At 43.8% G+C, this 13,912-nt stretch overlaps 1 protein-coding gene across 1 annotated transcript; it reads right to left on the bottom strand.

Annotated features, from left to right (window-relative positions):
* Positions 1–8,461: 8,461 nt before the first annotated feature.
* LOC140207529 (uncharacterized) lies at positions 8,462–10,726 on the bottom strand. The gene has a single exon (XM_072276067.1). The coding sequence runs from the start codon at positions 10,335–10,337 to the stop codon at positions 9,834–9,836; it is 504 nt and encodes a 167-aa protein (XP_072132168.1). The 5' UTR covers positions 10,338–10,726; the 3' UTR covers positions 8,462–9,833.
* Between the last annotated feature and the right edge of the window lie 3,186 nt (positions 10,727–13,912).

Below are 13,912 nucleotides of genomic sequence, written 5' to 3'. Positions count from 1 at the left end.
TCTGTCCAAGGTAGTGTTAATCTAAGTGGGTTTGAATATAAATAGTCTTTTCTAAAGTTCTTATTTATCTTTGTAAATTTTAATGATTGAAATGGGACCAAGATATTTTCATTAAAAAAGTCAATGTCGATATTGATGAAAGTGTTTATTGCCTTTGTTGTATTTGTTAACTATTGAGCTCTGTTTGGCAGGTTTTTGTTCAGGTCTATAAAGAGTAAAAGAGAGGGGAGAGTTGATATTGTACCACTGGAAGATGATGCTGGAGAGTCAGTAATAGAGCAAAGAAATAGCGGCCGAGCGTAATGAGTATTTTGTGTCAGTCTTCACTGTGTAAAACACGAGCAGTATAAGACAATAAGACATAGGAGCAGAATTAGGCCATTCAGCCCCACCGAGTCTGCTCCGCTGTTCTATCATGGCTGATCCCAGTTCTCACTCAGCCCCATGCACCTGCCTCCTCGGCATATCCTGTAATGCCCTGACTGATCAGCAAACTATTAGCTTCTGCCTTAAATGTACCCACAGACTTGGCCCCCACTGCCATCTGTGTCAGAGAATTCCACAGATTCACTGCTCTCTGACTAAATAAAATCCTCCTTAACTACTCTAATAGGTCACTCCTCAGTTTTGAGGCTGTGCCCTCTGTTATGGCTACCCCCACCATACAAAAAGTCCTTTCCTCATCCACCCTATCCAGACCTTTCCACATTCGGTGGGTTTCAGTGAGATTTACCCCCCATCATCTGCATTTATTAAACATAAGTCATTGCAGGAGTACAGGCCCAAGGCTGGCAAATGCTCCTCATATCTTAACCCCTTCATTTCCGGAATCATCTTCTTCAGTATCCTCTGGACTCTCTCCAATAACAACACACCTTTTCTGAGATATGGGTCCAAAATATTCTAAGTGCAGCCTAAGTTGTGCCTTATAAATTATCAGCATTATCTCCTTGCTTATATTTTCTACTTCACTTTAAATGCCAGCATTGCATTTGCCTTCTTTACCACAGACTCAACCTGTAAATTAACCTTCTGGGAGTCTTGACCCAAGGACTCATATTTCCTTCTGTACTTCTGTTGTTTGAACCTTCTCCCCAATCAGATAATAATTCACTATTAGCAACAGGTTAATATGCTCCTCCCTCACAAATTGCAGTAGGAATTCAATCATATTATGATCACTGCCTTCTAATGATTCCTTTACATTAACCACATCTTACACAACATGCAATCTAAGATAGCAGTTCCCCGAGTAGGCTCAAACATCAGCTGCTCTAAAAAGCCATTTTGTAAGCATTCACTGCATACCCTCCTTGCGATCTCACACTAGTCTGACTTTCCCAATTTTCCTGAGGACTGAAGTCACGCACTACAATTGTGTCATTAAATTTATTACATAAATGCCAAACATTCGGGAGTATCTGGGGCAGAAGTGAGGAGACATGCTTTTACCAAGGAGAGAAGGTGTTTTGGAAGCTAAAAGGCCTGAATGTAGATAAGATTCCTGGACCAGAAGGTGAACGCCCCAGGGTTCAGAAAGAGGTAACTGAAGAGATTGGGAAGGCATTAGAGTCATAGAACACCACAACACAGGAAAATGCCATTCGGCCAATCTAGTCTGTGCCAAAGCTGCCGAGTTCCAACAACTTCCAACTGGACCATGGCCCTCCATATCCTTCTCATCCATGGACCAAAGCAAACTTCTCTTAAAGGTTGAAATCAACCCTACCATTTGCTCTGGCAGCTCGTTGCACACTCTCCCCGCCTCTGAACAAATAATTTCCCCCTTAGTTTTCTCTTAAAGTAATGAGTAATTATCTATACGAATTACTAGATTTTGGAACAGTTCTGGCAGACCAGAAAGTTGCAAATGTCACTCCACTCATTAAGAAGAGCGGGAGGAAGAAGAAAGAAAATTATAGGTCTGTTAGTCTGATCTCAGTGGTCAGGAATATGTTTGAGTGTATTAAGTGTGAAATTTTTGGGCACTGTAATTGGGGACGAATGATGATGGCAGTTATATACAGGACAAGGTCAGCAAGATTCCTTTAGAGGAAATCGTGTCTGACAAATCTCTTGGAATACTTTGAGGAAATAACAGGCAAGATAGATAAAGCAGAGACGGCGCATGTTGGTTGCTCAGACTTTCAGATGATCTTTAACAAGGTACCCCATGCAAGGCTTATTGAGAAAGTAAGGAGACAGGGGATCCAACAGGACATTGCTTTGTGGACTCAGAACTAGCTTGCCCACAGAAGACAAAGAGTGGTTGTAGATGGGTCATATTCTGCATGGAGGTTGATGACCAGTGGTGTGACTCAGGGATCTGTTCTGGGACCCCAAATCTTCGGGATTTTTATAAACGATCTGGATGAGCAAGTGGAGGGATGAGTTAGTAAATTTACTGATAACACAAAGGTTGGGGGTGTTGTGGATAGTGTGGAGGACTGTCAGAGGTTACAGCAGGATATTGATAGGATGCAAAACTGGGCTGAGAAGTGGTAAATGGAGTTCAACACAAATAAATGTGAGATAGTTCATTTTGTTAGGCCAAATATGATGGCAGAATATACTATTAATGGTAAGACTCTTGGCAATGTGGAGGATCACAGGGATCTTGACGCCGAGTCCATAGGACACTCAAAGCTGCTATGCACATTGACTCTGTGGTAAAGAAGACGTACAGTGCCTTGGCCTTCTGTGGGATTGAATTTAGGAGCCAAAAGGTAATGTTGGAGGTTTATAGGATCCTGAATAGACCCCACTTGGAGTGCTGTGCTCAGTTCTGGTCACCTCACTACAGGAAGGATGTGGAAACCATAGAAAGGGTGCAAGGATGTTGCCTGGATTGGGCAGCATGCCTAATGGGAATAGGTTGAGTGACCTCTGCCTTTTCACCTTGGAGCGACAGAGGATGAGAAGTGACCTGATAGAGGTGTATAAAATGAGAAGCATTGATCGTGTGGAGAGACAGAGGCTTTTCCGAGGGCTGAAATGGCTGTCTCAAGAGGACACAGGTTTAAGCTGGAGGATGAGAGGTGACCTGATAGGGGTGTACAAGATGATGAGAGGCATTGATCTTGTAGATTGTCAGAGGCTTTTCCGAGTGCTGAAATGGCTGCCACAAGAGGACACAGGTTTAAGGTGCTGGGGAGCAGGTACAGAGGAGATTGTCAGGGGTAAGTTTTTTACACACAGACTGGTGAGTGCATGGAATGGGCTGCCAGCAACGGTGGTGGAGACGGATACAATGGGGTCTTTTAAGAGACTCCTGGGCATGGAGTTTAGAAAAATAGAGGGTAGCCCCAGGTGATTTCTAAAATAAGGACATGTTCGGCACAGCATTACGGGCAAAAGGGCCTCTATTCTGCTGTAGTTTTTCTATGTTTCTAATTTCCATTCATATTTCTCTGTCCTCACTGACAGGAACATTGAAACAGCAGGAGGTGGCCATTCAGCCCCTCTAACCATCAACAAGATGACGGTGGCTCTCCCATCTCAGCCATGTGTTTCTGTCCGATCCTCATTTCCTCAAACCCTTCAGTCTCCACACATCTGCCCATCTCTATTTTATGTGAGGACGATCACTGAGTCCTCACTGCCCTCTGTGGTGGGGATTACAGAAATTCACCACCCTCGGAGTGGAGACATTTCCCCTCATCTCAGTCCCGGACAGTCCACCCCCTTTTTCAGAGACTGGGATCCCTGGTTCAACCGGTAATGATGTTGTGCATTTCAATGTGTTCACCTCTCAGTCCTCGATTCTCTAAATGAAAGGGTTATCACATTTGATCTTTCTTCATATGATGACCCACCGTCCAGGGATCAGTCTGGTGAATCTTCATTGCACTCTCTATAACAAATACTCTCTAACCTCTTTGTTAACCCTCAATGGAATTAATTTCCATCTTGTGCAGCCCCGTGTTGCCCCAACCACTCACCTCCCACCCCTGTCACTATTTCCACCTTCCCACCTCCCCCTCACCTGGACCCACCTCTCACTCCCCAGCTCTTGCCCCATCCCCACCCCTCACCTCTTTTCTCTGACTATTTCCCGTCCACTCTCAGTCCAGAGGGAGGGTCTCGGCCAGAAATGTTGACGGTCCATTTCCCTCCACAGATGCTGCCCGACCCACTGAGTTCCTCTGGCAGCTTGTTCTTTGGTCTGTATAACCCGTGTTAGTGTGGGGAGCGGGATTTTACACCATATTCCCGGTACAATCTCAACAAAACACAAATAATTGTCACTTTGCCCGGACCATTGGCCCCGCTTGCAGGGCAACAGTCTGCCGGTGTTTGCCCCCAATGTGGTGAATCGCCACCACCGTGGGCTCAGACATTTCCACAGATGAGCCCCTCCTGTCCCCACCGGGACAAACATCCTGTCCGCCCCCTCTCTCACCGTCTTCATCCTCTCCCTCCCCGGGGAACCGGCATCAAACCGACGGGCCGAGCGGTCTCCTCCTACCTCTCAGCGATACATCAGACTCCGGCCGCAGGAGACGCTTCACAAACGCCCCAACTTCCCTCGGAGGGAAATGGAAATAAATCAGAAAGCGGACATTTACTTTGGGATTTGTTCCGGTTTAAAGCCAGAACTGCGGCAGGGGACAGGGGTAACGCCCTCTCGGCTGGTCCGCCTCCACTATTGGTTGTAACCAGTGATTGACATCGCTTCGCACCAATGGCTCTGCAATCAGTCCAATTCCTCGGTTGACTGTTCGGGGGCGGGGGCGTAGCTCGAGCTCAGTCGCCGTTAAACCGAAAAAGCTCGAGCACAGCAGCGCGTGTGTGACGTAAGGCACCGTGCTTGTGAGCAGATGCAGATACGGGGAGATCATGGGTGACGTCAGGCGCGTGCGGAGGGGCTGCTGGGTGACGTCAGGTGCGTGGGGGGGCTGATGTGTGACGTCACGTGAGGGGGAGCGCTTCAATTTTAAAACAGCTTTTGTTGGGTCCGATCTGGAACAACAAAATTAAATTCGGGTTTCATCGGGAGCGGATCCGGTGTTGTGAGATGTGTCCGGCTGTGCCGTGTTGTTGGTGGAGTGGGCAGCGGGGTGTTTGTCTCCGGGCTCTCCTCAGCCCCGGTTTTCACTTTGCGACCGAGCCCGGGCCGTGGATCAATTCCTTGTGGTTCTGCAGGGGGTTTGGGGCGAAGGGACAGTCTGTCTGTCTGTCTGTCTGTGTGGGTCGGGGTTATGAGTGGGTCCCGGGACACATTAACTTGTAAACACCGGACCATCTGGTGAATTGGATCAGATAGCTTCGCTCGCCTGTCCTTTCAGGAAACAACACTTCTCTCTTCATATTAATGACTGTCTAAACTTGCTGTGAACAAGATTCTGTGTTACAAGATTGTGAGTTACAGAGTCTAGGACAGCTGTCACCGTCATGGGCTGCGAGTGCAGACAGGGATTGGGGTCACTGAGCTGTGCATCAGAGAAGGACACGGGTTTGTACAGCCTCCTGTGAGGTAGAAATGTCCACACGGTGAATTCGGATCTGCTGGCACATCGGGAGTCTGAAAGGGAAAGGGAATAGGGAAGGGGCTGAGCAGAGAGTTTTAACAGGGGTGGAGGGGTACAGGAGCTGTCTGATAGATCGTTTTAATTGTTTTTTATAATCTCACAGATGGTGACTGAGGACGAAGCTTGTTGACGGAAGATACCCGGAGGCGAGCAGCTCAGACACGGGATCAGGAATTGAATTGAATTGACTTTATTTCTTACATCCATCAGGAGTAAAAATCTTTACATTACGTCTCCATCTAAATGTGCAACGTGCAATCATAGTAATTTATAATAGTTTATAATAAATAAAACAGACAATGTAATATAGAGTACACTCAAATCAATGTGAGTTCATCAGTCTGACGGCCTGGTGGAAGAAGCTGTCCCGGAGCCTGTTGGTCCTGGCTTTTATGTTGCTGTACCGCTTCCCGTATGGTATCAGGAGAGTGACAGTGATGTGATTTCCTGTGTCACGGGTACAGACAGTCATCTCAAGTGAGGAGTTTGTGTGGAGATGCAGCTTCCCTGGAGATGGAGGAAAGAGGACACTTTGTAATGTTGTGAAGGGACCTGTCTCCACCACCACCTCGGGCAGTGTGTTCCAGATTTCAGCTACGCTCTGAGTGAAACATCACTTCCTCAGATCCCTCTAAACCTCTTCGTCCTCTGTTTAAATCTGTGCCCTCTGATCAGTGACACCTCTGTCCCAGGATCGTGGCCGACATGGGCATCAGTGAGGCCTTTGACAAGGTTCAGCATGGTAAGTTGCTGTGGAAAGTTAGATCACATGGGATCCAGGGAGAGCTGGCTAACTGGATGCACAGTTGTCTTGATGGTAGGAAGCAGAGAGTGATGGTGGGAGGCTGTTTATTGGACTCAAGGCCCGTGCCTAGTGATATTCCCCAGGGTTACACCCCATTGCTATCATTATTCATTGATATTTAATTTTATTTGCATTTACACAGTTTGTTGAATTCTATGCTCTACTTGATCTTTCACTGATCCTGTTACTATTCTATAGATTTGCTAAGTGTTCCTGTTGGATAAATGACCTCAGGGTTGTATGTGGTGACATATGTACTCTGATAATAAAATTCGTTTTGAACTTTGAACATTGCTACTTGTCATCTAAATCAATAATTTGGTTGAGAACTACAGGGTATGGATAGTAGGTTTGCAGCAAGTAAATTCAAACAAGTACCTTTTCTGAAAGATATTAAGTATAAACTCTCTGCTCTGTTTCCCTCTCCGCACTCGACCACCCCCTCCCCTTATTGCCTCCCTCTCTGCCCCGTCCGCCCTCTCAGCCCCACATTAGAGATAAGTTCAGTGTCGGCATTGACTAGAAGGGCCAAAGGGCCTGTTTCAGTGCAGCTGGGCTCTGTGACTCTAATAATATTCTGATTTGTAATTTCCACAGTCACTGCTTTGCTGCCAATGGCTGAACCCAGAAATTTACACAAACAAGAATTGAAAGACTCTTAGCTGGCTACAGAAAGCGTTTACAAGCTGTGATATTTGCTAAAGGGTGTGTTACTAAGTACTGACCATGCAGGGTGCCCAAACATTTGCGTCGGGCCCTTTTCCTTTTTTGTTATTTTCAAACTGTAAAAGATGGAAATAAAAAAGTAATCTTGCATAAGATATTAAAGAAATGTGTCATATTTAACTTCATGCCTTTTGGAAATCAGGTCATCTTTTACTCACTTAGCTATTCACAGTAACAGAAATTTTGACCAGGGGTGCCCAAACTTTTGCACGCCACTGTATATATCCTGTGCCTTCCGAATTGCTGCCAGAAATTACTGCCATTGCTGCTCTGTTTTCATCCTTGCCCATGTTCTTTTCAAATCAATTTTGACCAATTTTTCTTTCATGCCTCTCTAATTCTCTTTATTTCACATCTGACTTTAGCTTCTCCTTCTCTAATGTCAGGGTGAATTTGATCGTATTAAGATCACTTGCCCCTAAGGTTTCTTTGAACAAAAGTGACCTAATTAATTCCGGTTCATTACAACACCCAATCCAGAATAGCTGATCCCCAAGTGGTCTCAACCATGAACTGCTCTAAAAAAGCATCTTGTAGGCATTCGAGGAATTCCTCCTCTTGAGACCAACACCATCCTAATTTTCCTAATCACCTGCATGACAATCCCCCATGACTATTGTAACATTGCCCTTTTGGCACACATTTTCTAACTTCCATTGTAACTTGTGGACCACATACTTACTACTGTTTGGAGGTCTCTGTACAATTCCCATCAGGGATTTTTTTTTTTTTTTTTTTTACATGTGCTGTTCCTTAATTCTATCCACAGATTCCACACATTCCAACCTTATGCCAACTCTTTCTACTGATTCTATTTACTATTTTACCAACACAGCCACACATCCCACCACCAGCTTGTTCTTTCAAGAAGCATGTAAGTATCTGGGAAACAAGTGGACGTGCAGATGCTAGAAATCTAGAGAACTACACACAAAGTGCTGAAGGATCTCAGCACGTCAGGCAGCATCTATGGATGGGAATCAACATTTCCAGCCAAGACCCTTCAGCGGGACTCTTGACACCCACGTATCTGGAATATCAACAAGCAAAGAAAATAGAAAGTAGTGCGAAATAGGGAGAACCTTTGTCAAAATTTAGTTCAAGACTTAAAAAAACCTGCCAAACAGAGCTCAATAGTTAACAAATACAACAAAGGCAATAAACACTTTCATCAATACCGACATTGACTTTTTTATATATAAAAATATCTTTGTCCCATTTCAATCAGTAAAATTAAGAAAGATCCAGAACTGATATGACAGCTTTAGAAAAGACTATTTACACTCAGACTCAGTTAGATTAACACTACCTCGGACAGGAGGAGGAAGGGGAATAACACACATGGAAAAAAAATCACACAAGTCAGATAAAACTTCTAAGTATATATTTTCATCAAAAATGAACAGTATTCATTGCTCCATGTGTGTATATGCAATCGTGGTAAGAAATACAGACCAGAAAACTTAAATGAGAGGCTAACTCAGAAATGAATCATCACTATGGAAGAAAACATTAACCAGTGGAATGAGTACGACCCTCCATGGGAGAAATCCCAATGACCTGAGCAGACAAGATGTTGACAAGGTAGCATCGAGCACCTGACTGAGAGTTGGAGACCTCTTCCCAGAAACAGAGGGGTTCCTTGCAGAAATATAGGACAAGGTGGTCAACAATATGAAAAAAAATCGAAAATACATGAAATACAAACAAACAAGGCAATAAATACAGAAAATGCCGAGAGAAACCAGACACTATCCAACACATTCCAGGATCCTGCAGCAGTTTAACTCAATCTGATTACTTATGCAGGTACAATCAAGTGGCAAATATATTTCACCAAAATCTTGCTTTAACACACAAACTTATGAATGACAACCGTAACTTCATTAAGGCACTATAAATTCAGGCCTGATCCAGATAGGGACAGTATCTCACAATTTACATGATAATCAATACATTATTACAGATAGGATAATCTAAAATAACCGTCCAGATATATTATTACTGGAACAACTCCCTCAATAGATAAAATCATCCCAACACATACATGTTTCAGCGTTGGTACATCAATCTGATGGCCTGGTGGAAGAAGCTGTCCCGGAGCCTGTTGGTCCTGGCTTTTATGTTGCGGTACCGCTTCCCGGATGGTATCAGGAGAGTGACAGTGATGTGATTCCCTGTGTCACGGGTACAGACAGTCATCTCAAGTGAGGAGTTTGTGTGGAGATGCAGCTTCCCTGGAGATGGAGGAAAGAGGACACACCAACAGGTGGAACCAGCTGTGGGAAGACATGGTTTGTCAGGTCTGACGATGAGCTGAATGTACCATAACCTTGAGACTGAATCAGAAAACCATTCTGAGGGTATTTGAAATGTCAGAAGCAGGGGAGATGTGATCACATGTGCAGAGGGCAGGGGTTGTGTCTCCATCAGACCCTCAGTGAAATGGTTCAAGTTACAATGTGCAGGGCTGAAAGCACAGTGTTTGGGGCCGGATTTAGTCACTGATTCTGACACAGTGAGAGGGTTAGTTCTGCCGTAAGGAGGAAACATTAATGGAGAAAGAGACAGGAACTTCATCAATTCTACACGGGTCCCATTTATCAGCACTTGGCTCTTAGCCGACTGTATCTCAGCAGTTTCTTTCTTTTTTCTTTTCAAATCTTTTTATTATTATTATATTATTCAAAAATAATACGAGTACATCAAATTAAGCAACACAATGTCTAGAGGAAAAAAATTTAAACAGTACAATTCCAAATTCAAATACTTTAGGTCAACTGCCCACTCTCAGTGATTTTAACCGTGGCTTTTGGTGTTCCATTCACGGTGCCACATCTCTCCATCTTCTTTACCACATCCATTCCTTCTACCACAGATCCAAACACAACATGTTTCCCATCCAACCAGCCGCTCCTTGTGATGCATATGAAGAACTGGGAACCATTTGTATTTGGTCCAGCATTGGCCATGGACAGGATGCCTGGCCCCGTGTGCTTCAGCTGAAAATTCTCATCTTTAAACTTCTCCCCATAGATGGACTTGCCTCCAGTGCCGTCATGTTTTGTGAAGTTGCCACCCTGGCACATGAAGCCAGGAATGATTCTGTGGAACGTTGAACCTTTGTAACCGAAACCCTTCTCGCCTGTGCATAATGCACGGAAGTTTTCTGCAGTCTTTGGGACAATATCTGGTCTTAGCTCCATCACTAGGCGACCCTGGGGTTTATCCCGAATAGAGATGTCCATAAAAACCTTGGGGTTTTTGCCGGCCATGGTTCTGCAGTTTCCGAGGTCGGAGAAAAACGCAAGCGGTAAGCTGTACACTGCCTTTGTCACTGTGCGACGATGCAGCCAAAAAGCGGAGAAGCGATACCCACAACTGTCCGGACCCTTTCGGATCCTGCTAGTCTTCCCTCTATTAAGTTAGACCGACTGTCTACAGGACACCGATTTATCCTACTTCTCTCCAACGTTTGAAGTAGGTTTGGTGTAATTTCTCTCAATCTTGGACAGAAGTTGTCTTTTTCTCCCTCGTCGCGAAAGCTCTTTTGGAATATAGCTGATCGTGTAAAATAGCTGATATTTCACCAACCAAATGAGAGAGGCGGACCTGGTTTGTATGAATACTCCTCCTCTCAGCTGATAGTCCTGTCGAACTGTTCCGCCCGCCCTCTCTAGCGTCTGATGTTAGTGCAAGCACTCATTTAAGGAGGTATTTCTTAACTTACAGCAAAAGTCTGGAGGAAGAAACGCCCCACGAGAAGGGTGCACCATCTGTGGAGAATTCCCAAGGAAGTTAGGATGCTATATCTTTGAAATAATATACGTTGTAATGAGGATTAATTAATTGATGGTAGTCAAGAGGACTGGGAAAGTTTAAAACTACAAGGTATGCCACAAAAATTGTAAAGAATGTGGGACACATGAGTAAATTATTAAAAATATTGATGGGGTTTTTACAGAAATACAAGCAAAAAGCCAAAAGTAATGTTGGTTTTTGAGGCTGATTGTAAAATTGGGAATGAGAAGGTACAGATTCTAAATAATGAAAATAATAACAGATTGCAAAGGTCTGTAGGGAGAGAGATTTTTTTTATTTTTATCAGTGAAAAAGTACAGGACAAATTTGTAACTTTACAAATGAGTGGCATCAGAGATAGTGGATGCATTGGTTGTAATCTGAGGAGACCGGATGTATGTTCTCAAATTTGTTGAAAATATAAAGATAAGTGGCTTATCAGGTGATGCAGAGTACACAAGAGCCTGCAACGTGATGAGCACAGGTTAAGTGGATGAGCAGGAAAGTGGCCTTTGAAATATAATATAGAACAACATATGAAGTTGCCTGCCTGCTCTGGAAAGAAGAAAGACAAACCTGATTGTTAAATAGAGAGGTGTTTAGAGAATGTTGCAGTGCAAACTCAATCTCTAGCACACAAAAAGGGTGTGTAGGTTAAACAAATATGCAGAAAGGCCAATGGAATTTTGGCCTTTATTGTAAGGGTTATGGAATACAAGGGTAAGGATATTTTGTAGCAACTTTATTGGGAGCTCGTGAGACAACACCTGGCGTTCTGTGTACAGTTTAGATCTCGTCTTTAATAAAGGACATACTTGAATCAGGGGATTCACATATGGGGGCGAGGGGTGAGCGTGTAGGGAACAATGAGAAGTGATCTTACTGAAGCAAGATTCTGAGGGTGTTGTCAGACAAGATGCTGAGACGATGTTTCTCCAAGTGAGGATATCGAGAAAATGGGATATAGTTTGAGTAATTGGTTTCCCATTGATCAGGAGATGAAGACGAATTTCTTCTGCAGGTTGTGATCCTTTGGAATTCTCCACGTTAAGAGTTATGGTAGAGCCATAGAATATGCAATATATTGTAGGCATATGAACTACATGGAAATCTACAGGTGCAGAGAGAGAGTTGGAAAGTGGTGTAGAGGCCAAAACCAGATCAATAATGATCTTATTGCATGGGGTAGTGGGGATGAAGAGCCATTTGGCTCATGCTCTGTTTCTGATGCATTTAACTCAATGGAGCATTGAGAAGTTTTGCAATGTAGACAACGGTTTTGTATTTGATCATAGAGTACAATTGGCAATTAGTCGATGAACAAAGGAAGCAGTGACAGTGAAGAAAGTGGACACCACACATGCTCGTGACTACCCTGATAACATCAAGAGAGAAATATGCATCAATAAGATGTTGAACCATGAAAAGACTGTCGGCTTTTATGGGCATCGTCGAGGCCCATATCCAATACTTGTTTTTGGAGTATTGCAGTGGAGGAGAGCTCTTTGATAGAATAGGTAGGATCTGTGCTAAAACTTAGGGTTTAAAATAGAGAAGTTTGGGGTGAGGGGGGAAGGGTTAAAGATGTTTTGTATACGGATTGGCTAATTGTAATAATTTTGGTTATACCGTTGCTGTCACTTTTACAGATATATTTGTGTGGGTTTTTTAGTAATTGCACCTTTGTGTCCTGAGCTGGAAAAAGCTGGCATCCACTCCCAGACATTCTCCCTATAGAACACCCAGAAAACTAAATTATGGGAGAAATGGAACATCTGAAGTTGTACATAATACATTTCCAGATGTTACGGGGACAAAATAGGACAGGCTTTAAAGTTCAGCATGTAAGCTGCTTCAGTTGTCCTAGGTTTTTTGGTCTGTGGGCTAAATAGGGCATGTTGGAGAATCCATCTACTTGGGCACCTGAGTGAAATGAGGCCTGGGATTTGGGATTAAATTTAAGCGTGATGTAAAATGACATAATTTCAGACAATATTAATGATTTGCGAACTGATCCCAAGTTCAGCCTTTGATTAATGTGATCTGCCTTCCCACAGAGCCTGACGTGGGGATGCCCGAGGCAGATGCTGATGGGTTTTTCCAGCAGCTGATAGCAGGAGTGGTAAGTGCTCCTCATCATTTATCCCTTTGTTTTAAGTGAGTGTTTATGACGTGCAGCAGCAGTTTTCTCTATTTCGACGTACATTACTGAGCATGATCATAGATGGATTGACCTGCCCATGTTTGCTCTCGAAGAGCTTTGTCTGCCAGAATTGAACTAGCACTATAACCAGCAGTAAGGAGGTTAACAGTGCTTTGTCCCAATTTTCAAATGAGATCAATTTTGGAGCTCACCATAGTTCCCTTTGACAGTAAAATGCTGTTCATGGATGGGTGACCTCCCAAAGCATCTTCAGAAGTTTCATCATTCTTCCAGGCCAGCCTTCATACTCAACTTTCATATCGGCACTGGAAGTCTAGTGTGCACCCAGATTAAGTCACAAAATATTCTCTGAACCGATTGTCCAGCAATTGTATCTGACTAATTCTGCCAGAAATCTGTTCCATTTGTACAATTGATATTTTGTGGACTTGGAGAATTAGAAAAAGATGTAAATTCAGAATACCTGATCTATATTTGTCTTTGCCTACTTTCAGGAATATCTTCACAGCAATGGAATTACACACAGGGACATCAAGCCAGAGACTCTGTTACTTGATGACCAAGGTATAAGGATGCAAATCTCTTCACTTTTATTGTGTAATAGAACAAAAATTGGGTATCGTTATGCCTTATTCACAGCATTTGAGACATTTAGACAATAGGTGCAGGAGTAGGCCATTCGGCCCTTCGAGCCAGCACCGCCATTCACTGTGATCATGGCTGATCATCCACGATCAGTACCCAGTTCCTGCCTTATCCCCATACCCTTTGATTCCACCATCTTTAAGAGCTCTATCCATCTCTTTCTTGAAAGCATCCAGAGACTTGGCCTCCACAGCCTTCTGGGGCAGAGCATTCCATACATCCACCACTCTCTGGGTGGAA

Source organism: Mobula birostris, chromosome 13 (assembly GCF_030028105.1).
Source record: "Mobula birostris isolate sMobBir1 chromosome 13, sMobBir1.hap1, whole genome shotgun sequence".
Classification (NCBI taxonomy): Eukaryota; Metazoa; Chordata; class Chondrichthyes; order Myliobatiformes; family Myliobatidae; genus Mobula; species Mobula birostris.
This window is presented reverse-complemented; position numbering and strand designations above follow the sequence as displayed.